The 26,577-nt window shown below is 44.1% G+C and overlaps 2 protein-coding genes and 1 non-coding gene across 4 annotated transcripts; all 3 read left to right on the forward strand.

Moving 5' to 3' along the window:
- The first annotated feature begins 928 nt into the window (after nt 1–928).
- Nucleotides 929–11,331, forward strand: STX12 (syntaxin 12). 2 transcript variants are annotated; one of them, XM_072355237.1, is made up of 10 exons: nt 929–1,140; nt 3,432–3,501; nt 3,932–4,031; nt 5,367–5,504; nt 5,935–5,978; nt 7,472–7,543; nt 7,861–7,966; nt 8,454–8,526; nt 8,689–8,771; nt 9,986–11,331. In XM_072355237.1, exons 1-10 carry the CDS (start codon nt 1,029–1,031, stop codon nt 10,076–10,078), a joined length of 891 nt encoding a protein of 296 aa, XP_072211338.1. In that variant the 5' UTR covers nt 929–1,028; the 3' UTR covers nt 10,079–11,331. The 2 variants fall into 2 exon arrangements, with proteins under 2 accessions (XP_072211338.1, XP_072211339.1); XM_072355238.1 differs by lacking the exon at nt 7,472–7,543 and having other exon boundaries at nt 932–1,140.
- Nucleotides 11,332–11,478: 147 nt separating this feature from the next.
- On the forward strand, nt 11,479–25,347 carry PPP1R8 (protein phosphatase 1 regulatory subunit 8). Its single transcript, XM_072355236.1, has 7 exons — nt 11,479–11,585; nt 16,141–16,201; nt 19,650–19,803; nt 20,362–20,582; nt 21,190–21,334; nt 22,424–22,488; nt 22,680–25,347. The coding sequence occupies exons 1-7, from the start codon at nt 11,521–11,523 to the stop codon at nt 23,031–23,033; spliced, it is 1,065 nt and encodes a 354-aa protein (XP_072211337.1). The 5' UTR covers nt 11,479–11,520; the 3' UTR covers nt 23,034–25,347.
- Nucleotides 18,353–18,518, forward strand: LOC140261872 (small Cajal body-specific RNA 1). Its single transcript, XR_011905785.1, has one exon.
- Nucleotides 25,348–26,577: the final 1,230 nt, after the last annotated feature.

Raw genomic sequence — 26,577 nt, forward strand, 5'->3', positions numbered from 1 at the left:
GCATTCTGGTGCAATTCTAATGGCAACAGCCACAAAAATGCCTGGATCTTCATGCTGGCACTTCTGCTCTCCAGCACCTGGTGTACCAAAGCCTGGGCATCATTGACCAGCAGGGGCAGGAGCAGCTGCAGTATCCTACAGGGGGTGGAGTGGAACTGGGGGAACTGTGGTGAAACTGGGAGATTTCTGGCAAAAGGGGGTTGAGTCAAAGCTGGGGGATTTGGGATGAAACGGGGATTTGGGGTGACAGGAAACTGGGCGCAAAGGTGGAGGATTCAGAGCAAGACTGGGATTTGGGCAATGCAGTTCTTGAGGTGAAGCTGTGGGATTTGGGCCTTGCAGGACTTGGGATGAAACTGGAAGAGTTGGGATAAAACTGAAGGATTGGGGCAATGTGAGACTTGGGGCGAAGCCATGGGATTTGGGTAATGCAGGACTCACAGCAAAGCTGTAGGATTTAGAACAACGTGGGACTTGAGTTGAAGCTGTGGGGTCTGGGGTGAAAGGGGGGTTTGAGGAAATGCTAGATTTGGGGTGAAGCTGCGGGATTTGAGCAAAATGGGATTTGGGGAATCTTGTATTTAAAGGTAACGCAGACTTGATGATGGGGTGATAGGGAATTTAGGGTGAAGCTGTGGGATCTGGGAGATGTTGAATTTGGGGGCAGGATGCAGAAAACTGGGGATGAAAGTGCGAAAGTGTGGGACAGTGTGAGACTTCACCCCAATCCCAAATGGAGCTGTCCCAATCTCACCCTGGGTTGATCTTATAATGACAGAAGGACAGGGCTGGGTCAGATTAGGCCCATGTTCTGGGCCTTTGACACAGTTTGAGGCCTCCATGCCTCCATCCCACTAGGCCGGGCGGGGCGGGCTCCCGTCACCATGGCAACCAGAGGCCTCGACCGCGCATGCGCAGGCATCGTCCCCTCGGTTTAGGGCGGGCGCTCTGTCAGCAGCGGTGGCGCATGCGCGGAGAGCGGCGGGGTGCTGGCAGCTGGGCCCGGAGGAGCCGTCACTCAGCCGGTCATGTCGTACGGACCGCTGGATCCCTACCGGGCCGGACCGACGGCCCCGCCGAGGGATTTTAGTGGTATCATTCAAACATGCAGCGCCAACGTGCAGCGTATCGCTCAATACAGTGAGTACCGGCGGGCTGGGCCTCCACGGTGGGAGCTGCTCTCAGGGCCCGGGGCGGGGCGGAGCTCCGTTGCCGCCTGTGACAGCGGCCGGGTCGTTGGAGGGATGGCTGCTGGGGAACCGGCATCTGTGCTGCTGAGAGGAGTTAATGGCATAAAGCAGTCGTTGGAGTCCTGCTATTGATCCCTGCTCTGCTGCTCGCTGAGGAAAGCGTTTCCAAGAGAGTGGTTGATCCCTTGGCAGAGATATTGCCTTTTGCTTGCCTTAGCCGCTTTCTCTTCCGTGTGTTTTCCGAGCTTCCTCCTCTAATTAGTTCAGCTCCTCTTCCTCTTAGGATAAGATTGCCTGGTCTCGTGACCAGCAGCTGCCCTTCCTCGGTGTGCTGCCAATTTCAGATGAAACAAATGTCTTACAGCTTCAATCAGGGTGGGTGGGAGCACGCAGAACAGCTGACTTACCATTACAGTAATTAACTGTACTCTGTATTTGATAAAGGGCCTGAGGAGAAGAGAAACTCAAGCACTTCCTTATTTCTTTTTCCCTGTAGAGACAAACAGCAAGCAAGCAGTAGAGATAGATGGGTTGTATTCATTTCTCTTAGAGAACTCTGCAGAACAAGCACTTCTCACAAGTGCCCAGAAGGCTGCTGGAGTGAGCTGGTAAAAGCTATTGCTTGCAAGGCCATTGTTTTACCTCAGCACCTACAGGGAGGTTATGATGTTGTTAGCAATCTGAAGTGCATAACTGTATGTGTGGAGTGCTTTACAGCCTGAAATTGAAAGGGTTTGTAGACTGAAAGCTGCTAGCTGAAGGGGCTGTCTATATTAATGTGTGTACACAATGTACAGCAATTACAGGTGAAGAGCTCCATCCTGTGTTGCTTTGTTGTCATTCTCTGTAGGTTCTGGGCATTACTGTGGGCTGAAATAAGCTAAGCATCAAAAACTGTGGGAACTGGCAAAGGCAAGAACAGAAAACACATTGCCTGGCATGGAAATAGGGCTTGTACTAGAATGTACCCTCAAAGGAGGGTAAAATATCTAGATGCATTACAAGCACCACTCGCTTGGTCCTTGATGTTCACACAGTGTATGATTGGTGTGTTGTCAGTTTAACTTGGCTGTCAACAATTTGGACCTGGATGTGGCTGATAGAGCTGTGAAATTAGTGCAGTCTTGCTCTCTAAAAGCAGCGTTCAGCTTGTTGTATTGGAAGTTGTTTAACAGCTCCTCACTGAATGAGCTAATAGAAGCCAAAAATGCCGAATTCTTGCCTCATTACTGTTTGAATCATACTGTAGCTGAACTGCTGTTACTGTAAGCAGTTACCCTTCACTTTAGAAGAGAGGTCTGTCATTGGAATCTGATGTTTCTTTAGCATCACATTTCATCAACTGAAGTGTCTTGCTCCGGGCTAAAAGCAGAAATTGCACCAGTAGGATCTCGCTGAACTGGTAGTATCTCTTGTTAAACTCACTGACACTCAGCTGCCTTTAGAACAATGTTAAGTGATCCTTCTTGGTCTTGCCTTGCTGCTTGAGGGAGCAGGTTTTGATTTCACATTTGCTAGGAGCCCACCAGGTGGACTTTTGTCCTACATGATGCTCTCAGCATCTCTTACTAATGCTGAGGAGCATGAAGCTGCAGAATACAGTAAGTCAGCTGGCTGATCTGTTCATACATACCCTTCTGAGGCTGAGAAGGGGTGGTTGCTTTGCAGGTATATTAACAGTTTGGTGGCTGTATGACAAGCAGTGCCTGCACTGTGGACATTCATAGGGGATGGGAGAGGAAGAAGGCTAGAACTTCTCTTTGGCTGATTCAGATTGATGTAAGCTAACACTGCCCTATCTGCTGTGCCTGAAAGACTTTGCCAGTACTGCAACAACTTCTGTCTACCAAGAGTAACAAAACATAGATTATTTAAAAACTAAACCAAATGAAGTAGCTCTGGCAGTGATGATCTAAGATGCAGAAATAGTGAGGTTAGTAGGAACAAACATTATTGTTGGTTTAGGAAAACTGAGGAAGAGGAGCATGCAAGCTTTTAGGTACAGAGAGTAGCCTACACATCCCAAGGCAAATCTGACATCTTCTTGTCTAAAAGTTAATCTGGTGAGCTAGAACATGGCTAAATGGGAATGTTTAAATGCAGAGCCTAAGTGTTGTGTTACCAGCTTGAGTTAAGCAAAATGCTGAGAGAGTTCCTTCACTGGAGAAACTTCGTAGCTTAAAGAAGGAATAAAATACACTAGAACTCCTCTTACTAATCTTGTGGTCTCTTTATCTTCAGCTGCTCAGATAAAGAATTTGATGAGCCAGCTGGGAACCAAGCAGGACTCCAGCAAGCTGCAGGAAAACTTGTACGTATTAACTGGATAAACATTGTTTAGACTCTTTTATTTTCACCTTTATTCTTAGAAGAAAGGAGTTACTTTGGAGAGATGCTTTACTGCATAAACTTAATATAAACTTAATTGTATGTAAATGGCTTCCTGTGTTGTGATGCTAATGAAAGTGCTGCTTCAGTAGATCCTTTGCACCAGCAGCTTTGAATCACAACCTTGTTGGAAGACATAAGAGCTGAAAGACTGGGAAATGCCTTGCATTTCCCAGAGCTGAATCTATATCATTCTTCTCTGTGAAATTTCATGGATCTGCAATAATTCAGTATCCGAGTTCTTAAAGATGTCTGAGCTCAGAAACCTTACTTGGTCTTTATTGCAAATATTGAAATGCTTGGGTTGCTTTTTGGAAGAAACCTGTGTAACTGTTTCTGAACTATTGTTTTAGACAACAGCTACAGCATTCTGCAAACAGCTTGGCCAAAGCGACCAATGAGTATCTCAAAGAACTGGGGTCTCTACCGCTTCCTCTGTCTGCTTCTGAACAGGTATGCAGGTAGAATTTTCTAGAGCTTTTTTTAGTTGCTTACTTGATAAGCTGGCTTAGAGTGCAATTTCACAGAGCTTAAATTGGCACAGCTGAAGAGACGGCAGCTTTCTGCAATGAAAGCAGTTGTTGAAGTGGGAAGACAAACTCAGCCAGCTACATCCTGACTGTATGACGCTGGGGGGGAACATTTTTCAGCAGCAAATAGCTTTAAAACTTGGGGAGAGCTGAGTATGTAGTTCTATTTCTGAAAAAATAATCTTGTTTACAGAGCAATCTGGTGATGCGAGACCATGTTTCAGGATAAAAACTCAGTGCAGGCTGAATGTTGAAGTGTAATTGCACCAAAAAACTTTTCCCTTCATGGGATTTATGGCCTGAACTGAAGCTGGGGGAGGGAAGGAGCTGACTCAGCTTGCTCACATTTAAAGAAATCTGCTGAGGCAATGCTTATGACTTTGTCTCTGACAAAACAGTCTTTCAGGGCATCCCTTCCTGTGGGGAAGGGAAGGGATGGTCCTCTGCTGTTGGAGTCTTCTTTCTCCACTTTAAATCACTGCCACAATACTGATTTATCTGCTCCTGTGATGCTGTTATGGGATGATCTGTGGATATGGGTCAGCAGATGTTGTCTTAGTAGATTCAATTCTCTATCTAAAGGTTTAAAAACCGGTTGTAAGTATGGCAGTGTTTTGTGTGTTTGTTCAGAAAGTGTTTTCAGATTATCTCGCTCTGGTAAGCAAAGTCCATGTTGCTGAATGTGGCAGTGACTTCTGTGAGTGAGTGAAGCTCACTGAAGCAGTCCAGTTGAAATCTGTAGGAGCAAAATCTCCCTGAAATTGTATATAGGATTTTTCTTCAACATATCTGTTGAATTGATACAGACTTCTTGAAAGTACTAGGGAACCTACGATTTGAGAGGGCTATTGGTAATTTCTGTAGTGAAAAATGTAAGAACCAGCTGTAGTACTGACTGTCCTTGGGTCAAGTCTTCTTCTCAGCTTCTTGTTTCCCATGCACTGGATGTCACAACCTTCAAAGGGGACATGCCAGGGAAACATGCACAGGACAGTTCCACAGTAGGTAGAGCATAGAGCATTTGGTATTGTCATGGTTTTGTATGTTATGATGTGGAATATTGACAGCAACATTACAAAACCATGACAGGTATAACGTGAAAGTATGATGGGCTTTTCGTTCTCCAGTTTCTGCCTCAGAATGTTAGGAAGTCCACTTGTATGTTTGCATTTACTTTTCATTTTATGATGTTTTGAAGAGTCTGATGGTTACAGTAACACAAATGGCAATATCTGAATATTTGTTTTTGTTTCTTTAGCGTCAACAGAGGCTTCAGAAAGAACGTTTAATGAATGATTTCTCCGCAGCCTTAAATAATTTCCAGGCAGTACAGAGGCAAGTGTCAGAGAAGGAAAAAGAGACTGTAGCAAGGGCAAGAGCTGGCTCCCGTATCTCTGTAAGTATCTGTAGGCATTCTGTTGTGATTTAGTGGACTACAAATCATTTCAGAGATCTTGTCTTTGCCCACTGACTTCATGGTTCTCTACTGATACATCACTGATCACAAATGAGGCTTCAATAGGTTGTTTTGCTGTTCCAGATGTTGTAACTAGCAGGCACACATATTGATATGCTGATGATACATCAGTGATCTGAGTAAAAAGACTCTCGTCTTTGCCTTTCAGTTGCCTTTGATTTGCTGAGACAGTCTGAATTTAAATCTGAAGATGAATCTGGTCTAAATTCCTTTAGGTTAAATCTGAAAGTTGAGGAGACAGTGCTGTCTCTGAACAGCATATGCCTTTTTCTTCATGACATTCCTGTTGATTTTGCTTGTTGGTAGTTTTGTTTATCTGAAATATTAACACCTCATTTATCTATTCCAGGCTGATGAACGGTTCAGAGAAGAACAGCTTGTTTCATTTGATAGGTAATGAATTGCATTCTTGCATTCTCGGGGCACACTCTTAGCTATGTGTAATTAAAATTGTTGTAGATATACTGTAGCTTGGACAACGCTTCTTTAGCTGAATGAAAAGCAGAAGGATGCTATGCAGTTATTACAGTGCTTCTAATACACAGCGTTTAGGAAAAAAAATGCATGACAGTATTTGACCCTTTTGAAATGTAGGCTGTTGATTACTGTCCCACTGGGAATAGTTCAGTCTCTGTTATATGATAATTGGCCCTCCTGCTGTTCTGGACTGTGAGCACAAGATTACCAGACGTGTTTTCTGTCACATAACTCTTTCCACAAGAAAAACTCTTTACTTCTTTTATGAGTTTGGGTGTTATCTATGAGCCCAGATGGAGCCATTGTAAAATAGTGGATGAGGCTGCTCTAAACTTGGAAGCCTTGGAGGTAATAACAAATTGATACCAGAACATGCATAGTCAACATCACTATAAAATATCAGACATGTGTATAGATTCTGCAGTAACTTTGTGTCTGCATAGCAGATGAGTTTGCAGAATGTTGCCTCAGCTCTATAGTGTGAGTCAAGTGAACTCAAGACACTGCGGAAGCATTTGTGATTACTGTGTCAGTTTCCACTATGCATGCCTGAGAAATAGAGGATGAATTATGTAGGCCCTATCTGTATAAACCCTGCCATGTTCTAACTCGAGGCACCTATCTTAAATGTCTCATCCATCCTCCCCTGATCAGCTGTTTGGTGTGTGTCCCCTTTTGTTAGGCCTGTGGTTGGTTCCATGTGCTGAGTCAGAAGTGAAAGCCCCATGTTGTTCAGTCGTACAGATGCTGTGATGAGTTTGAAGTCTTGCTCACTAATGCATGGGGTACCACATAAATACCTGTTCATGCAGAGACCCTCATCTCAGTGAGATGCAGTATCATGCAGCAACTACTCTGCATTTAAAATTGTTCTTATGTGCTATGCATCAAAATCTTTTGCCCTAAACACCTGAAGATTCTACTGTCGGCTCAGCTGAATTCCTGAATGTCTCTGCTGTATCCCATCTAGTCAAGTAGTTTACTGTCATTTCTTTTTGCACTTGGAGCCTTTGGAACTTACTACATAGAGTTATGTCACAACATGCCTGTTGGGTATATTACAGTGCTTTCAGATACGTTTGCCTCCGAGAAGAAGAGGGAGATATTACCCTAGAAGAACTCTTTTGTGCTGGACACATAGATGACTTTGTACTATTGGTACTGCCTTCACTGTAATCAGTGTGTGTAACTTACGTGGCAGTTGTGAAGTACTGTCATCAGGGTAGGTGTGCAGAGATTTTTCTAAACATCTCTCTTGATGTGTGACTTAATTTGTAGTTCTTGCTAAATTATTGAATTAACATACTAAACCCTTTCTTCGTATCCCCAAATGGCAGATAGCAAGTGAGAATCTTAGAACCAGGATGCTTGTCAGGTGTTCTTTTGATCTGATAATGTTGTGCTTGCAGGCTGCTCTCCATCAAGACTTTCACCCTGATTGATTCCCCCCTTTTTGTGGGGGATGGTGAGAGGAAAGGAAGGTACAGATATTTTTAAAAAACAAACTTAAAAAAAAAGCAACCTGAAATAAGGTCTGTTCTGTAATGCTATAGGTAATGGTCACATCCTAGCACAAACTATCCTATGCATGTACTGCTTTTCAGTTTCTTCACTTCTCTTGGTCTGTCCCCATTGCTGTTCTCATTTGTAATTGTTGTCATAAGCCTGTAGCTGCAAGACTGGTGTTCTGTAGGAATCTTTTCAGCTTTAACACGCTGGTGATTCAGTGTAATTATAGTGAGAAAATATGCCTGTGCTGAAAGAAACAGTGTTTTACTTTCCTTCCTTCTCTTCACAGTGGTGAAGACTGGAATCAAATGCAGTCTCAAGAAGAAGATGTGGCAATAACTGAACAGGATCTTGAACTTATTAAAGAAAGAGAAACGGCAATCAGGCAATTAGAGGTGAAGAGTAGATCCTGCGCTTATGTTAACATATAGTTAACAATATTAGGATAGAAACAAAAGAATTCATGCAGTGCTATCTAATGGGATGGGCTGAGGAGACTTGAAGGTGAAGGAACAGTTCCTCATAGAGAGGATTGATTCCAAGATAAATCTCCCTGCTCCAGTTTAAGGAGGCTAGGTATATTTTCCTTCAGTGTTCACTGGTGGTCCTTCAGAGATGGTAGGAGCAACTCGTGACAGTGTTCATCTCAGTTCCCTGCTCTGTTAATTGCTAGTGGCATGGAAAAAATAATGAGCAGTGAGAATATTGCAAGCTCTTATGTTAATCCCAAGTTCCATCAATAGCAACATCAAGTCACCTGAGTCAGTGAGTGATGGCATCTATTCAGTTATTTCTAGTGGTGTGTTCTGAAGAGGCACTAAGAATTAGGCTGCAGAAAAACTGTAACCAGTGTTTTGTATAACTTGTCAAACTTGTCTTCAGGCCGACATTTTGGATGTCAATCAGATATTTAAGGATTTAGCCATGATGATTCATGACCAAGGAGATATGATTGGTAAGTGTGTTTGGATAATAAGAAGCTTCTTTTCTACTTCAGCTGCACGTTCTGCCTGCGTAGTTCAATTTTTCTGATATTTTGTACAAAAAGGGTTGTATTCATTTTATTTTAAGCACCAGAATTCTGAATTCTTTTACAAGTTCTCTTGTTTTTCCACAGATAGCATAGAGGCAAATGTGGAAAGTGCAGAAGTTCATGTGGAAAGAGCCAGTGAGCAGTTACAGCGAGCTGCCTATTATCAGGTAAATTATGTATGCTTGCATTATTGTCAGTGTACAGGTGAGTACCAATAATGGTACAGGCATAACAAGACACTAAGGACTGCAGCACACTAAACAGGCCATCGAAAACAGATGGTGCAAGTTGTCACTCCCACAGTATTGTTCTGAAATGAATAGATAAAGCACTTGACTCAAGACCACTCTGTTGAAATTAGCCTTCTAATTTAGAGGTTATGTAGTCAGTCTGTTCCTCCATCTAGGTATTCTCAGTAGGTTTAAATGTTGCCTGGATGTGGTCCTTGGCTGTGTGCTCTGGGTGTCCCTCCTTGAGCAGTGCTTGGACTAGAGAGACCCAGAGGTGCCTTCCAACCTCATCCACCCTGTGGTTGTTGTGATTATTGCTTTAGGTTCTGTGTGGGAACAAAGGCCTTTTCCTTCACAAGATAAAAAATCAAGCACTGTTAAGGTTTTTCAGCATCTCAACACTTACGCTCCAGTGCTGTTTCTCTGCAAGGAGAAGAAAGTAGCTTTTGCCACCTGGCAGCAGGTAGTATTTATAGATGCTTTGAGTTGGCAGTAAATCCAAGTCAGGTATACTAGGTTTGTACTAGATGTGTCCCTACTGGACAGAGGAGGAAGTGGTTATATATAACTAACTTCAGAGCATTGTATGAAGTTAAAAATACTCAGTGTATGTGGACAGACTGTAGTTTCCTATGATGAAGAAAGCGATCAAGGCTGCAAAATCAAGTACAGTAACTGTGTGCTACATCATTTAAGCTGTAGAAATGCAGTACTATCTCTGCATCAATCTACGGGGGGATTGTATCACAGGAATGGCATTTTTGTTTGTTTTACCTGGAAAATCCAGATAGCTGGAGAGGTTTAGCTTTCCTTTGCAGCCTTGGTGGCAGACCTTAGTATGAAATGTATATTAGGTGTTGTCGACTTCCCTGTTTGTAGTTATCTTGACGTAAAGCTTTGAATTTGCTTTAAAGCTAACAGAATTTGTTATGTTTTGCCTTAATTGCATTTCTTAGACCCAAAGCTAAACGTTCAGTTGTGGCATGTGCTGTTTAAAGAACTTGTGAAACTGTGTACTTCGTAATTCCCTTGAATAATGACGGGCATTGAGTGCTCTGGTTCACCAAACTTAGTAACACAAGCTGGCAAACTTGCTTTTTCTTCCTCATCTGCTCATAGTATCAGTGGCTTTTTTTTCCTTCTTTCTTTAGAAGAAATCCCGTAAGAAGATCTGCATCCTGATTCTTGGTCTTGCTGTGGCTTCTATACTCGTAGGATTAATTATCTGGTGGGCAAGAGAGTGAAATCTTCACGTGGAACCTTGTCTCATTGCTGAGAATATTTTCCCCCAGCACGAAAAGGCAGACTAGTTTTGGAAATGAAACCACCCTGAGAGAGCACAAGCTGGAACTACTTCTAGTAATAGTTATTAGCAACTAATGTGCAGACAACTAGTATTTGGAATTAGTGAACCATGGAGACAGTATTTATCAGTTTATATACAAATAATATTGTTTTATGTAACTAACATCTTGTGGTTTTGCTTTCTGTAATGTATTATTCCCTGTCCCGACTGTATGCTGAAGTGTGATCGATAATTGGAGATGTCTTGTTTCACTTGACAAGTGGCAGACATTGAACTTTTTATATGTACAGGTAACTTTGTTGGACTGGAATAAGAACGACATTCAAAGAGGGCACAACACTAACTTTCATTACCTTAATCCAGCAGTTTCTCAAGTCTCTGGTATCTGCCCCATGGTTTTATTAGCCTCTGGGTGGTTCTGGTTCTAAATTCAATTGAAGAGAAAGATGCCACTGCAGATCTGAGAAGCAAGAAGTACGCATGGATGATAGTTGGAACAAGTGTGCTTAGGAACCGGTCAGTTTAGCCTTGAGACTCATTGCTTTTATTAATTTTTGTGCATGGTTGGGGGTTGTTTTGGTTTATTTTAATGCACCGGTTGAGTACTGTAAGTCTAAGGACACCCAATCTAGCAGTGCAATGTCATTGAAGAAACGAGCTGATGGTTCATCACTGGACAAATAAATCTCTTCCAATGCTGATTCTCAAAGCACTAAAACACAAAGCTGAGCTTCTGGCTCCTAATTGATTTGTTTTCAGGGAGAAAATAGTGCAAAAATGAGGAAGCAGGCAGCTGAGCTCACAGGCAAACAAGATAGATGGCTATTAGGAGAAATCCTGCTTCGAAGGACTCTAAGCTTATTGTAATGTATTAGTAAATTTCGCGTGGCTTCTGAATGTCTGTTATTCTCCATTCTGGAAACTGCTGGCCAGGACATGGCAGCCACTCTCCACTTTGTAGCCCTGAACTGACGTGCACTGAGGGATCAGTAATCTGTCCTAAGCCCAACGTTGTGATAAATGCATCATACTGACCCGTTTTGTATTTAACCCTTATTCCACGTCTCCTGTGTAATAAAGTACACGTGAAAGCTGGGAAGGGGGAGGGTGTTCTCCCAATAATTGCACATTGGTTTGCACTACTGCGCCATCATTCCATCTAATAACTATCAATAAACACTTTTAAAAGCCTTTCTCGGAGCTGCTTTCTCTTGCAAGCTTCCACCTGTGGCTGCAGGTTCCTCTGTGGGGCTCTCTCTGTGGAGCAGCGCGGCTCTGCTCGGCCCCGCCCCCTCTCGGCGCGGAGCACGCCGGGACCGCCTCCCGCCGCCCCTCCCGCTCCCGGCTGCCCCCGGCCCGCCTGAATGGGGCAGATGCAAGATGGCGGCGAACGCGAACTCGGCCGGAGGCGGAGGCGGCCTCTCGCTCTTCGAGTGTCCCAGCTGGTGAGCGGGACGCGGCCTCGCGGCTCTGCGGTGCTGCGGGCTCGCAGCGGGCCGCGACGGAGAGCGGCTGCACGGCCGGGTCGGGCCGGGCCCGGGGGAGTGGCGCTGGGGCGGGACGAACCGCGGGGCTGCGGCGCCTCACGGCCGGGGAGACGGAGCCGCACGGCCGAGCCAGAGCGGGCCGCGGGGAGCGGAGCGGCGTCGGGGTCGGGGGTCTGGGCCGGAGGGCGCCCGGCTCGGCGCCGCGGGGCCCGCTGGGGGCGGCTCGGGCCGGAGCAGCTGCGTGGGGCCGAGCTGCGGCGGGGCTGCGCCTCTTCCGAGCGGCGCTGGGGCGGCTGTGTCGGGATGGAGGCAGAGCGGGAAGCCGGAGCGGAGCGGTGTGATGTGCTGCAGGGGATGGGACGGGGGGTTGGCCGAGCCGGGCGTCTGCACAGCGCCGTGTCCGCAGCAGGGCCGGAGTGCGGCCTCCCCCGCTGCCCGGCCGGGCCTTGCTGCGCTGCTCGGGGGATGGAGCGGAGCTGAAAGGCGATGGCAGCGCGTTGGTTTGCAGGCCCTAATTGCACAGTCATCCGGCTGCAGGTGCGGGCTGTTGGTGCTGGATGGCAGTACTCAATGAGCGGGTGCGTGGCCAACGTGCTTTTCAGTTTTCGTTTGTTCTCTAAGCACCTGCTTTAAATTGTAAACCCACCTAAGCCTTAAATCCAAATAGCGTTTGAGCTGGGTATGGGCGATTTCAAACATTTCTGTGAGACAAGATGGTGATCTGCAGAACAGCGATGTGAGTTAGATCAAACCAGCAAACAGAAACACAGCGTGGTTGGGTTGGAAGGGACTTCCCAGATCATCCGGTTCTGCCATGGCAGGGCTGCCCATCCAGCACCAGGTCATGCTGCCCCATGTCCATCTATGGCCCTGAGCACCTCCAGGGATGGGGTACCTGCAGCTCTGGGCAGCAGTGCCAGCCCTACTGGAAGGCCTTAATGAGGTGTCCCTGGAGCATTCTCTTCTCCAGGCTGATCACCCCCAGCTCCATCAGCCTGTCTTTGCAGGAGGGGTGCTCCAGCCCTTTGAGCATCCTGGTGGCTCCGTGCTCGGCACCTTCTGGATATCCAACTTGAAATTTGGAAGCTGGATTGTTTTTCTTAGCATTTTTATACGACAGTGTTGAACAACTTGAGTTACATTTGGTGATAAATGCAAATGATTTCTGCCACTGAAAGCTGTAGATGGAACAGCTGGGAGAAGCATGGCTTACTCAGTGCTCAGTTTCAGTTGCTTAAATGCTGTTGCAGAACAGTTCCTAAAGAAATACCATATAGAGAGGAGGACTGTGCCTGTGAAGGGCCTCTTCAGCTCTATTGCTTTCTGGCTCTGCTGCAGGCAGGGCAGGGGCTCACAGCCAGGCAGCTTTCTGCACCGTGCTGCAGCTGACCTGACCCAGGTTTGAAGCACAATCCATTGCACTGGGATACGGTCCAAGCTGGGGTTTTCACACCCAGCAGTAAGAGGTCACCTCGGGAGACTGGGGCCCTGTTTCAGCCTAACAATTCCAGTCTTTTTTTCTTTCTTTCTTTCCCCTTCTGTCTGAATGATCTTTTACTATAATTTCCTGAAGCACTTCACAAGTAAACCAAGGCACTCCTTTTTGTGGGGGCTAACATGAAGTTCTTGGTTAGCACTTATTTTAAAGCAGGTGAGTAGTCTCATTATCCAAAGGAGTATAATTTGAAGCAGGAAGCCATTATAGATAGCTGCCAGCCACAGTGTTTGTGTCCTACAAAGAACTGAAAATGGAAACTTGGGCACTTAATTTGGTGCTGTTCCACTGCCTCATCCAGCAGGAGGGAGGATCTCTCCTTCCGTGCTGTCTTTATTTACTTCTGGTTTATTTTTCTAGTCTGGAAGGAGCAGAATGTATTTCCTGTTAAAGATTTCCATGACCTCCCTTAGGATCTACTGAATTACAGATTGTAGCTCACGATTTGAAAGTGCTTACTGTTTTGGGGCAAAGCAAAGAGCACACGGTTATGATATTCACTAAGTGATGAGTTCTTCGTGATCAGGGTTCTGTAGAGTGGGAATGGCTTGCAGTGGCAGAGTTGGACCAGTCTGAGGCTCTGAATTCCAGAGAATCTCAGTGTGTACGTAACCCAAACTTTGGTCTGGACAGCCAGGAAGATCTTGGCAGGGAGAGCTCTGGGTGTTGAGAAGTCATCACGTTCTGGGGAGTCTTCATGGTGAGTAGCAGCTTCTTCTGCAGGGAGTACCTCCCAATCTCATTAACTTGTGTTGGAACCAAAGCCACAGTCTTAACTTACCTGTTGGTTTCATTTCTGCCTCCACATGGAGCTGCTGTAAGGGCTACAAACACCTATCATATAAGAAATCTATCTTAACTGTCCAATATTGCTGGGTTTTTCCTTGTCTTTAAACTGTTGGTCATGCTTTTGAGCTCTGTTGCTGTGTCTATTCTTCCTTAACATGGATAATATTGTAGTATTCCATTTCCAGAAAAGAAGTTCAAGGGTTTCAGTGGCTTAAAGTCTGGGCTTTGGTTTAGTTCTCATGCTGGTATGGGTCACGTCTTCTGGCAGTGATTTTACACAGATCTCTGGAGATGGTGAGCTCTAGAGCTCTGCAAATTGTGCCTTGTCCTTGAAGTTCAGCATGAGGATGTGCATAGCAGTCACCTACACTGAGATTTTAGGAAGTGGCTAAATTAGTTTTCTGAGCCCACAATTAAAAACCTCAATAATTGACCTGATTTTAAACGAACACAGTAGAACTGAATGTGGCCTGTCTGCATCCTGAACAGCTAAAGCTCGAGATAACTCTTTGGGCTGGATAGGGCTTGCTTCAGTGAGGCTCTCCTTGTCAGCTGGTTGCAGCTTTGGTAACCCTGCTGTTATGTCAACACTGAATGTTGGTGCTGTCAAAAAGGTTCCATTATTTGATACTTTCCAGCTAACATCACATCCCAAAGCATTGGTGGCTTTATACTCTTTTGTTCTGAAACGTTTCCAGTTTATTGCCCCATGCAGGATTAAGCTCAGCTCTTCTACCTCTTCTTGTCCACTATCTGTGCCTATCATTTCCCATTACTGTATAGTTCTGCAATAAAAGGTTCGCCATCAAGGGTAGAAATCATCTATATAGATTCCTCACAGAATCTGGGTTGAAAAGGGACATAATGATCACCTAGTTTCATCTCAGCACAGCACAGAGAACGGTGTGATTCTGCCTTTGGAGCACGAGGTGAAAGAAACTGAAGAAACACATTTATTAGTTTCTAATACAGAAGAATCGAATCTTTGCCTCCTGTTGTTGAAGTGTTTCAAAAACCCAGTCTGGGTGTTGCTTCAGTTTGATGATGTCCCTCTGAAATACATCATTGCTAATCATTATTAAGCAGTTTTCCATTGGAATTGCTGTGGGAAGGCCTGGATTTCTCCATGTCCAACTGCCAGGCTGTATTTTGAGGGAATTAATTGAATCAGGGAGCAGATGCCATAGAACCTTTAGTTCTCTCTAATGGGGTATTTATGGCCCTTCTTTCAGAGGTTCTATATGCAGTTCTGTATGCAGTATGGAGACCTCATTCCCAAGTAGGTAACCAAGGGAACCTGAGTGAAGCAGTGCAGTCTGCGTGGAACTGTGCATTGTAACGAGGCAACAAACAGCGCTAAGGTGAAGTTCTACAATTGCTTTAATCCAAATGGAATGTTTTGTTCAGTTACAGCAGCCACAGTTCTCCTCAGAAGTCATCCAGAAAATAGAGCTCGTGGGGACCTGCTGTGGAGGGCAATTAAGAACGTGCTGATTGAAAGGCTTTTCCCAAAGGAATGAAGCTGCCTGGTGAATCTGCTTCATAGGATAAACAGGAGTGCAGCCATAGGGCAGGGGGAACTGAGCTGTTGGGAGGGTTTGGTAGAGGAGGACTGTACCGCTGTAGGGTCATGGTCCCCTTCCCATTGAATGCTGTCATTTCTTCCATGCTCTCTGTGTTGGCAGGGAAGTTTGATTAAATGGAAGAACGCTGGCTATTATTAATGTTTTTATATTACTCAGATATGCTTGGAATCCTTCAGATGTTTTTGACTATCATCAGTTCTGGGGGGGGGAGGATGGTAGAAGATCCTGTTCCTCTCAAGAGCTCAGAGTCTGGCTGTTCTTAAGGCAATGCGACAACAGAGCCCTGAGGAGGCCCTTACACTGACAGGTCCAATCTGTCCCTTTCTCTCCTTGTGGGCTTCCTGTTGGGAACTGCTCTGTTTGGTTTGTGAAGTCGCTGTCTTTTGGTTGGAACAATGAAGTTTGAAATGCCTTGTGTTCTGTTAGCTCAACTCATCGTAAACGTGTGGTTTATGTGTAGGCAAAAGGAATCTGCATGGAGCAAAAGGACAGTTTTTGGCTGTTTAATCTTTGTTTTCACCAAATAAATTTACTTCCATTTGTGTTGCGTTGGCCTGTAGACCTAATAGAGTATTAGCTCTACTACTAATGAACTTTTCACTAAATACTTTCATACTAGACTTAATTTTTCTTTGTTTTCCAGGGCAGGAAAACCTCCACCTGGCTTACATTTGGATGTAGTCAAAGGAGACAAACTCATTGAGGTACGAGAGCCGATTTTGTGTGTGCTGAGCGTCTCACATATATAAACACCAGTGGTAGAAAATCACATAGCACTTTCCGCACATACTCAGAAGTATTTCCCTTCTCTCTGATGTTTGTTATTTTCAGATCACTTTCTTTTACTCTGAAACTGCTGAATTAAGTGCAAGTTTTCCTTCACCTGTACTGTCTCATTCTGGGCAATGCTTCCATTTCTAGGTGCTGTGTTTGAAAGGATGCAAAACTGCAGTGATCAGTTTGCAAACAATGATACTTTGGTTCCTGAATACTGGACCTGTCCTGGTGTGAGAGAGAAAATGAGATGTTTGTAAGGGAAAGTCAGTGCTTGGCAGAGTCTTACTGCTTCCAAACGTGGTTTTGGACTAAGGCTGCAATTTTATTTCTTAGAATATAATTATACAGGAGGTATCAAACTGCAGCCAGAAAGCGCTGTGTCTTAGGGACTTCAGGAGCAGGAACTCAGATCACATGGGGAAAGCAACCAACACAACAAACCAGATGCTCTTAATGTTTTTGACAGAGAAGACTTAAGTCAGTGACCCTGTTTTAGCCAGAGGGAGACTCCTAACCTGCAATTGACTCAGACATGGATAGAAGTTTCCAGACAACAAAGTCAAGCTGACTTCTCTGAGCAGACATTTGGAAAACTAAGAACTCAAGTGTTAGATGAAGAAGGACTTAAGGAGTTTAGTCTTTGCTGACTTGTACTGTATGCTACCGCAAGCGCATCAGACATTAAGTGTTATTTCTGATGTCTTGCAGGAGATATTAACTGTTTAAAAACTGATTAAGATACCAGAATATGCTTTGCAAAGGAAAGAAAACAGATAATTTACAAATGAGCTTATATTTTCCCAGGCCAGAAGCCAGCAAAATGAGGCTTTATAGGGACAGTCCATAACTTGTTGATTTTCCAGGTTGTTCTAAGAGATTGCTCTTAGTCCACATTTGAAAGCACAGGTAGCTGGCAATGCCAGCATTGACTTGTGTGAGATCTTTGCTCGGCCTTTTGAAAGGAACTAGGTGTAATCATATGTTTAATCACATCTTCACTGTACTTCATTGCATCATGTAAGGTGTAGATGAGTTGGCTCTACCAGCTACTTGGGCTATATTCAGTGCAGCATCCTTCACTGGCTCTCCCTAGCCCACAATAGCTTTCAATCCCATTGCATTTTTTTGTCTTCAAACCATGATCCGTGTCTTTTTTTCAGTGTTGTTGTATGTTAGGAACTGCTTTAGATGTTTCAGAGGTCAGAGCTGAATTAGGACTGCTTGTCAGCTCAGCCATCCCACTGCCATCCTATCAGTAGCATCTGTGGTAAGGATTGTACGTGGCATCAGGCTTTCAAGTATTTCTTTCAGGCCATGTAAAGAGATGGTGAGCAAAGCCAGCTGGCAGTGCCTTTGTTTTTTTTCTGGATCTCTGGCAGGTGGCCTCACTGCAGCCCTCCCATCTGGGAGACTTATTCTACAAGACAAGGTTTTTCTTGTCATATTTCTTTTGGATTTTGGAGAATGAAAGAGCCTATATGGAGCTCTCTGCTAATTTAATCCACAGAGGCTATCAAGGGAGATCTGATCCAGACTGCAGGCAGCAGAATGCACTGCAGAAGCTGAGAATGCACCATGGCTTTAGACAATACAGAAGCAAATTCAGTGTTGGTAAACTGTCATGTAGGAATATCATCCTGGTCCTGTCAGATTCCAAGGATGGATGGTAAGGCTGTGCTACCCAAAGCTTTTGGGTCTGCAGAAGGCCAAGTTTGACTTTGTAAACCTGAGACCTGTGTCTGAATTGGAAAAGCAGATGGTGCAAGCATCCACATTCCCTTTTCCTACTATCACATGGTAATCCAGCAGTTCTTTTTGCTTACTCTTCACAGCCATTGCTAGCCTACTGTCCAAGTACTCAGAGGCTCAGTAGAAAATGTGATCATAGAGAGGTTAGGGAGTGACCATAGAATCCTACTTCATCTCTGGAGCATCTGATGTTGGTCATCAGCGTCAAAGCATCCCAGTGAGGGGCACTTTGCCATGCAGTGTATAATGTGCCAAGTGCTGCAGCACATGGTGACTGCTGGGTACAGGCATGTGTAGCCTGGAGGTCCTGCTTGCTGTAGTGGCTCCTTGAGCACTTGATACTAACCGAGCCATCTGTATCCCAGGTCTCTTCCAGAGGTCTGAGGAATACTTTGTGATTGCTGGGTCTGAAAAGTGCAACATGAAAACAAGCCCTGCAGTGTTTAAGCTCAGTGTGTAAAGGAAGACACTGGGTTATAGCTCAGAGGCACAGAAGATCTTAGAAACATTACAGTGAAGTGAAGGCAACAGTGATTTACTGCAGGACTTTCAGTCTTCACAAAACCTCTTGAAACACCATTTAATGAGTGTGAATGAAGACCTATTGGACCTTTGTTTTGGAGTAGATTTTGGACAAGAATGAGATATAACTGGGTCGATTTTTGTGGTCCTTGAAGTCATAAAACAGCCAAATTGTGAAATATGGAGTAAGAAGCAAGCTTTTAAAGATCCATTTATTTGTATGCCAGTTTTGTTTCGGTAACTTGTTTGAATATGCACAAATAGAATTTAGGGCTCACCTTTCTCACAAACTGAAACCACAGATTTCATGGGTACGGATGTATTGAACTTGCGGAGAGCATTCAGTGCTGTACTGAATGGGGACAATACTGTGTACTGCTCATCATAGAGCTGTTGGTGTGAAGTTGGATCCCCACAAAGGCCAGCTCACCTTTCTCAAAAGGTGCCTTATAACAAATGCTATTCGCAGTTCAATAGCTGGGTGAAACAACTATAATATTAAGGGGCAATAACTGTGGCAAGGGAGAACATGGGAATGTTAAATGTTGATTAGGGCTTGCAGGGGAAAAGGGGTGGTCTTGTGAAAACCAGTATTTGCAAAGAGACAGTGATAATGAAGTACCCAGATGATACAAGAATCTGGGAGACTCAGTGTATCAGTGTACTGTTCTAGTTTGAATTATAGTGAGTCTTCAAGGTATGCAGTTCTCCACCAGGCACAAGTAAGTTCAAAGAGACCTGCATGTGTCAGGTGTTCCAACAGGAAGAATGTAACTGTTCTCATTTTATTTGCACGTGGACCTCATTTGTCAACAGATACTCTGTTTGAAGGCGGATTTCTGATTAAACAGTGATTTTTGATGCATCAGGTGAGATGTTAGAGACAGGAATAACTGGGCATCTCCCATATTCAGCTGTTCTGAATTTAAAAAGAAAAAATGGAAATTTCTGTGTTAAATGGTGTCAAACACTGCTGACATATCAGTCAGTTTATGATGCTTTGTTTTGCATTTACTCTGTTTATTCACATTCTGGACTTATTACAGGAAGCTCCAAAAGATTCTAGGGGTCTAATATCCTCTTCTGTTTGATATTCTACCTCAGAAACTCATCATTGATGAGAAGAAATACTATCTCTTTGGGAGAAATCCTGATCTGTGTGATTTTACCATTGACCACCAGTCTTGCTCTCGGGTCCATGCTGCCTTGGTCTATCACAAACATCTCAAGAGGGTTTTCCTCATAGATCTAAACAGCAGTAAGTAGCAGAACATTTAATCCAACAGTGTTACTGTTTCGGTGCTTCAGTGCTTTTGAATGAGAGATGCTTTCCTTTTCTTTTTTGTTATTGTTTGCACTGTGTGGCCAGATGGCCATAATCTAAAATAGCATCTTAGTGAAAGATTGGCAGTGGTTAAGAGCAAGTGGGTGCTTGTTCCAGGCAGCTTACCTCTGCTTCCCCTCATGTTTAAAGTGGCATTTCTAGACTCTTAAGAGACGAAGAGAGTGAAAGAAAATCACTCAACCTTCAGCAATTGTAATGAAACTTCCTATTCTGGGGGTGAATTTCTAAGATCTGAAAGCTGAAATACTGTGTTTTCCACCAAGAGAATGATTCCAGACACGGTACATTGGGGCGTACAGGATCTTCTGCAGTCTGTCTTAGTTTGTGTGATGGTAGGTAAAATACACACAGCTAATGTTTTCAGCAGTGCTTCATTGGTTTGTATCTCTGGAAACCATGTACAGGTTTTGAACACACTGTGAGCTCAAGCAGATGACTTAACATTGTTTTCCATTGTGATGTTCTTCTCAGCACACGGCACGTTCTTGGGTCATATCCGTCTGGAAGCTCACAAACCCCAGCAGATACCCATTGATTCCACAGTTTCATTTGGTGCTTCTACGCGGGCATATACTCTGCGAGAGAAGCCTCAGACGCTGCCATCAGCAGTTAAAGGAGATGAGAAGATGAGTGGTGAAGATGAAGAGCTCAAGGGTTTACTGGGCCTGCCAGAAGAGGAGACAGAGCTTGACGTGAGTATGATGGTCCACTGTTCTTAGGTGGTGTGCCCATCTGCAACAGGTGGCGTTTTCTACTTGTTTGCTCGGTTCAGGTTCTTCATTTCTTGTTCATGAAGATGGTCTGAGGTGTCTTCTGCTGGCAGAAATGTACAGATCATCTAATTCTGCCATGATGGGGCATCTTCGTGCTTTTTCACAGAATCAGTACTCCAGTAATCCCACTATTCAAGTAGTCTTTTCGCAGTGGGATTGCAGGCCTTGCAAAGAGTTGTCTCTTGCCAACTAGGTCACCGGTGATTTCCCATGTTGTTCCCCATTGCCAAATAACAATGAATGGAGAGCTGGTGGAGAGTGGCAAAGCAGTTTGCATGGTATTCGCGGGATCATTGAGTTTGGAAAGGAGCTCTCAGGATCATTTGGTCCTACCCCTCTGTTTTTAGCATCCACAAAAACACTCAACAGCATTTCTAGATAATTTGTTCCAGCATCAAAACATTTTTTCTTCCTAGGGGTCTAGAGCTGAAGCTGTGACAATCTTTTGACATGCACAGCTGCTGATAAAAGCAGACTTCACACCTTTGTTGCTTAAAGTGTTTCTTCTCTAAATCTTTATTTTTAGAACCTGACAGAGTTTAATACAGCCCACAACAAAAGAATTTCCACACTAACCATAGAGGAAGGGAACTTGGATATTCAGAGACCAAAGAGAAAACGGAAGAATTCCAGAGTGACATTCAGTGATGATGATGAAATCATCAATCCAGGTAAGCAGTTCACTCTCTAGTTGATAATATTCAAGGCCCTTTTTCCAGTGTTCTCATAGAGATTCCTCATGGCTATATGTAGGTAAGAGAGCAGAAATTTGACAGGGAATATTTGAGATCTGCTGTTTCAGAGAAGCTGTCCTGTCTCACTTAAGTCTGTGATTTCTGCTTTTCTTCTCTCTGTAAAATTTCTGCGTGATTTTATGCAGGATGGAGATGTCACATTCAGCTTAATGGTTCCGTTTTAATCAGATGTTGGAAAGACCTCAACAGGTCCAAAAGAATGAAAGGTTTTGAATTCTTTGCCTTCTCTAGAATCCAAACGAAAATTGAACTTATTGTTTGTTTTTTTTTAATCAGAGCTTTAATGCTTTCCCTTCCTGTTACCTCATGGATTCAGTATCTATCTTAGCACAGCATTTTGCTACTTGTCTACTATCTAATTCAAAATGACACTTCTAGAGATGTATCTAATTCCTCTTTAGTCATTTGTCTTCCACAGCTGTTTTATGTTAATGACATCAATGGTATCTTATATGGCTAATGTTCGTAACGCAGCTTATTCATAAGTCTTGCCTTACTTTGGTGATGTATAACACCCAGAATAACCATTCTTATTCATAATGTAGCTCTCAGAACATCTTCATGTTTGATTTTTTTAGAGGCTGCATTGAGCTCTTCTGACTCCTTCAAGGCCTCCCAAGGCCTTTCAGGACCAGCTCTTGTGCCTTTGAGCATGCACAGTCCAGCAGCACCTTTCAGCCCACAATTCCTTTCTGTCTGAGCAATGTAAACTTGACTGTCCATTTCTCCCTCCTCCTAGATCACTTCCCCGTTTTCTATTTGAATGGAAGTTTTCCCTGCCAGAATAACTCATGAACCCTCCTTGAGACAAAACCACTAGGTGTCCCCACCTGCCACTTATCTCTTCTTTATTAAAGCATGCTTCTGCTTTCTGAAGGCTTCTAGAGTGCTGGCTTTTAGGAAAGCAGATGCATGTACCAATTCTTCATGTAGGTTCCTTCCTTGACAGATGTTCTGTTTTGTCTTCTGTTGATTCTGAAAGCTGCACTGTTCTTCCCTTTGCAGAGGATGTGGACCCTTCTGTTGGGCGTTTCAGGAACATGGTACAGACAGCAGTAGTCCCTGTTAAGGTACACAGTGACTTTCAACTCTCTAATCAATCCGCTATTACAGTGATTGACTCACCATGTGGGTTACACCTTAGAAATATAATGTGCTGTGGTGGAAGGGATTTTGTATCAAAAATTGTATAGCCATTTAGTTTAAGTAGCTTTCATGTTTCTTGTGTTTTGAACAACTGTTAAAATGCTTTCCTCTACAGAAAAAACGGTTGGACAATCCGGGCTCACTGACCACGGATGACTCCGCAACACGGCGTATGCAAAACTTTCCCTACAGTGGAGGATTATATGGTGGTTTGCCTCCAACTCACAATGAGGCAGGTTCCCAATCACACGGCATCCATGGGACAGCACTCATTGGTGGTCTGCCAATGCCCTACCCCAACCTTGCCCCGGATGTGGACTTGACTCCTGTTGTACCCTCAACAGTTAACATGAACCCAGCTCCAAATCCTGCTGTCTTTAATCCTGAAGCTGTGAATGAACCCAAGAAGAAGAAATATGCGAAGGAGGCATGGCCGGGCAAGAAGCCAACCCCTTCCCTACTGATCTGAGTTAGGTTTTGTTGAGGGAGGGTGGGAGTGATGAACTCCAGAAACTGTTCATGTGTGGTATTGTCCTTTTGAAATTTAATGTCCTAACCAGATGTAATACGGAGATTGGAGAAGTGAAATAATCCTTTAAAGATCTGTCTTCAAACATTTTTATAACTGTTTAAAAAAAAGACAACGACAATATAGCTACCATCTCCCTTTGAACCAAAATATATGGCAGCCTTTTCTTAGCCTCTATCCCCAGAGGTCTTTACTATGAATTTTGATCATATAAATTGAAGGGGCAGAATCACACAGTTTAGTTATCATTAATGGCATGACCCTGCAAATGTGTGTATTTAGGTGTTGTGCTTACTATGAGTAACGTCGTTCCTGCCAGGCTTGCTCATAGCAGGTCAGCTGTATCAGAAGTCGATATTCTCGGGGCCAGGCCTTCAGAAATCCCACTTTCCCGAGTTCTAAAACTTGCAAAACGCAGCTTTTATATTTTATCTTTTCAAAGCCTCACACACGTGGGGCATTTCTTTTTTATTTTTTTCCTACTTTGGCTACAACTTGTTTTAATTTCCACCTAAAACACTGCAGCATCACATGAGTTCGTGAGAACTTGGAGTTGAGATGGGTGAGGAATCTCTGGGCTTCTTGAGCCGTGGTCCAGTGTTGTACCACAGACTGTTATGTGGGTAGATAAAGGGGCACCCATGGATGGATCTGAGCTTGTGTCGGTGTTTGTGGCAGCAAACAAGCATGGCAAGCCTGGGAGCATTTGACTGGTGGCTGGAAACTACAGTGTACAAAGAATCAACAACAACACAGTAATAACTCAAGGTGGAGTTAACACAGAGGAAGGTACTTCTTTAAACTCGGAGGCCCTTTTAGCTTAAACAGTTTCATTTTTACTTGCAAACAGCATTTCTGAGCTTAGAATGTGCAGCAAGGCACAGGTAAACGTAAGCAGCCATCAGCAGGACTCATGTTTAACAGCTAAGACTGCAATCTACGCAGTATTTTGGCTGCTGCTAACAGAGCATAGGAATTACATGCAACCTAAAGCTAGAATACGAATTCTCAGTAGAGATTCTGCCTCACCCTGGATAAAGCAGTGCGCCAAGTTCAAGTTGCATTCACGACGTGAGCATTTCTCCTTTTGTTTTCTTAACTATTTCATCATTTTTTCCCCATTGAGTAAAGTGAGAGACGTGATTTGGGCTGTTGTCTGTAGCCCATGAGATCCTCCATTTTAGATTTGAAAATCTGATACAGATTTATTCGGATCGTTTGCCTTTATACAAGGTGAGGCCAGAGCCCTTTTGGGGTATTATTTTTTCCTTCTTAGGTTTATTTTTGATGTTAACACTATATATTGCAGTTCAGCTACATAGTCACATTCCTTTATTTGGGGGATTCCTCCAGGAAATGTGCACTAAAATGACAGTGGTACCCAGCTGTCCATTAGTGTGTTCAGTACTGTAGCTACCAGGCTAAGAATTCCTGTGAACATATGATGGCTTCTGAAGCAGTGCTATATTCTAGTGCCTCTCCTGTGCTGTAGGCAGACTTGATTTGGACAGATGCTTCAAAATCAGTGTGACTTCTGCATCTGCAGAGTGATTGCATCTATCATGGCGTCGAGGCAAATAGAGCTAGTGGCTACCCCACCCATAGGAGTGATGCCTTTAGAGACTGGTTTGTTCCCCCCTTCCCCCCCATGCCTTCGTATCTAGCTCAAACTATTACTCTGATGAACCTGGTAACTTCTCCATGATATAGCTGTGCCACTCTGTGCTTAGTTGCTATTGAAAATGAGACATCCTTCTTTCAGACACTCCGTATTCTCCCTATAAATCTCACACTTGATTTTCTTTTATTTCCAGGATGTAGAGTTTTCTGTTTCCAGCCAGTCTGTTTTCTGAAGGCAACTCTTGACAGTAAGACTAGTTAGAGCAAGTCAGCATTGAACAGGTCATCTTATTTTTATTTTTAATCTTTTTTTTTTAATTATTATTATTATTTTTCATGGTTCGTTTGGTTTTGCCAGTGGCTCTTTGCAAGATCTTTCTTGAAAAGGGAAGCTTTAACGCTTATTGGTTTTTAAAGCTCTTCTCCTCCCTGGGTTTGTACAAGCTCTCATTATTTCAGAGCTTAGCGGCCATAGCTGGCCAGTACAGGAGGGGACAGTATAACATCCAGGGGCTTTGTACAGAAGTTTGTACACTTGTGTAATATGTAATAGGCCTTTTCACACTTTCTGTTGAGCTTTTTACCTGTAACCTTTACTATGTTGTAAATTAAATGCAGATTTTGCCAGTTTGGAGAGCGTAGTGTGTTCGTTCCCAATCTACACTTCTTCTGCAGCGGAGATTGTACATTTGTTGTGGCCTATTAAAGGAGTTGTGCCACTGCAGCCTATTGCTGCAGGCTTGTTCTTAGTGGCTGGCTCAGGCTGCAGCTTTTAAAGCAGCTTCTTTACTTGTGGCTTGATGCTTTGTTGCCTTGTGCTGCAGCACGTCGCACTTGTGCACAAAATAGTGCCACTTAATGTTGGGTTTGTTGCTAAGTGGAGGTTCTGACAGGATCACCTCTACCAAAATTGAGCTTCAGAGCCCAGCTTAGCTCTGCTCATTGCCTTAGCTTGCTGGCTCTGGCCTGCAGACTCACCTTGGTTAGCCCAGATGTGCTGTCCTTTGTCACACTGTGTCTCTGCAGCTTGCCCTGGACTTTGGGGAGAGCTGTAATAAAGAGCAGTAAACTGAGGCTTGCTTAAAGATAACCTGCTGCGTACTGCTGGGGGGATCCTTAAGCTTTGTTGGATTTAGTGAGATTTAGGCTGAAAATCAGTAGTTCTTCTCAATGCAGGAATATTTAAGCATCTGAGACACTTGTGTCTTCATTCATCGAGGGAATGAAGGTCCTTGTTCATGCAAGCTCTGCAATGCTATTGGGCCTTGCCTGCATGGTGTCCAGCAATGTTAATGTGAGGTGGAGAGGGCGAACTAGGATTGTGCCCAGCTGAGAGCAGCCAGACCTGGTTTGGGTCATTTACTTAGAAATGAGCCTTTCCTGGCAGTCTTGTAACCCATAAGTGACACCTGACTCACTGGCATCAGGACAGTGCATATGACTGTAACTGTCCCTGTCTTCTTTTTGCTTCCTTCCTCAAAGCAGCCTGCACTTTCACACTGACCATCCAGCAGTTCTGATGGTTGCCTTGGTGTTGTGTTTTACTTCCTATGGATCTCCGAGAAACGCCGTCCTTTCCAGGAAACCTTTAAGCAGAGGAGAAGCTGCTGAAGAGCCCACATCCACATCACCACCTTCTCATGTATAACTGGATGCCATCTGGTACCATCCGGCACATCTTGGTCAATTCAGTTACGTTTGCAGAACATGTTTGAGGAGGCCTTAAATACCAAATACACTCTCCTTTATATGCAGCACTGCAGCTGATAGACCTTGGCCAGCTGGCTGGTGCCCACCAAACTGCTCTTTCACTTCTCTTCGTCAGCAGGAGAGAATACACAGGTGGAGATAAGGACAAGCTGTC

The sequence above is a fragment of the Excalfactoria chinensis genome, chromosome 22 (assembly GCF_039878825.1).
Source record: "Excalfactoria chinensis isolate bCotChi1 chromosome 22, bCotChi1.hap2, whole genome shotgun sequence".
NCBI classification, from domain to species: domain Eukaryota; kingdom Metazoa; phylum Chordata; class Aves; order Galliformes; family Phasianidae; genus Excalfactoria; species Excalfactoria chinensis.

Coding starts and splice junctions, on each gene's coding strand:
- STX12 (XM_072355237.1), top strand. CDS start 1,029: ATGTCGTACGGACCGCTGGATCCCTACCGGGCCGGACCGACGGCCCCG. Junction 1,141..3,431: donor GCAGCGTATCGCTCAATACA/GTGAGTACCGGC, acceptor CTTTATCTTCAG/CTGCTCAGATAAAGAATTTG. Junction 8,772..9,985: donor AGCGAGCTGCCTATTATCAG/GTAAATTATGTA, acceptor TTCTTTCTTTAG/AAGAAATCCCGTAAGAAGAT.
- PPP1R8 (XM_072355236.1), top strand. CDS start 11,521: ATGGCGGCGAACGCGAACTCGGCCGGAGGCGGAGGCGGCCTCTCGCTC. Junction 16,202..19,649: donor AAGGAGACAAACTCATTGAG/GTACGAGAGCCG, acceptor ATTCTACCTCAG/AAACTCATCATTGATGAGAA. Junction 20,583..21,189: donor AAGAGGAGACAGAGCTTGAC/GTGAGTATGATG, acceptor CTTTATTTTTAG/AACCTGACAGAGTTTAATAC.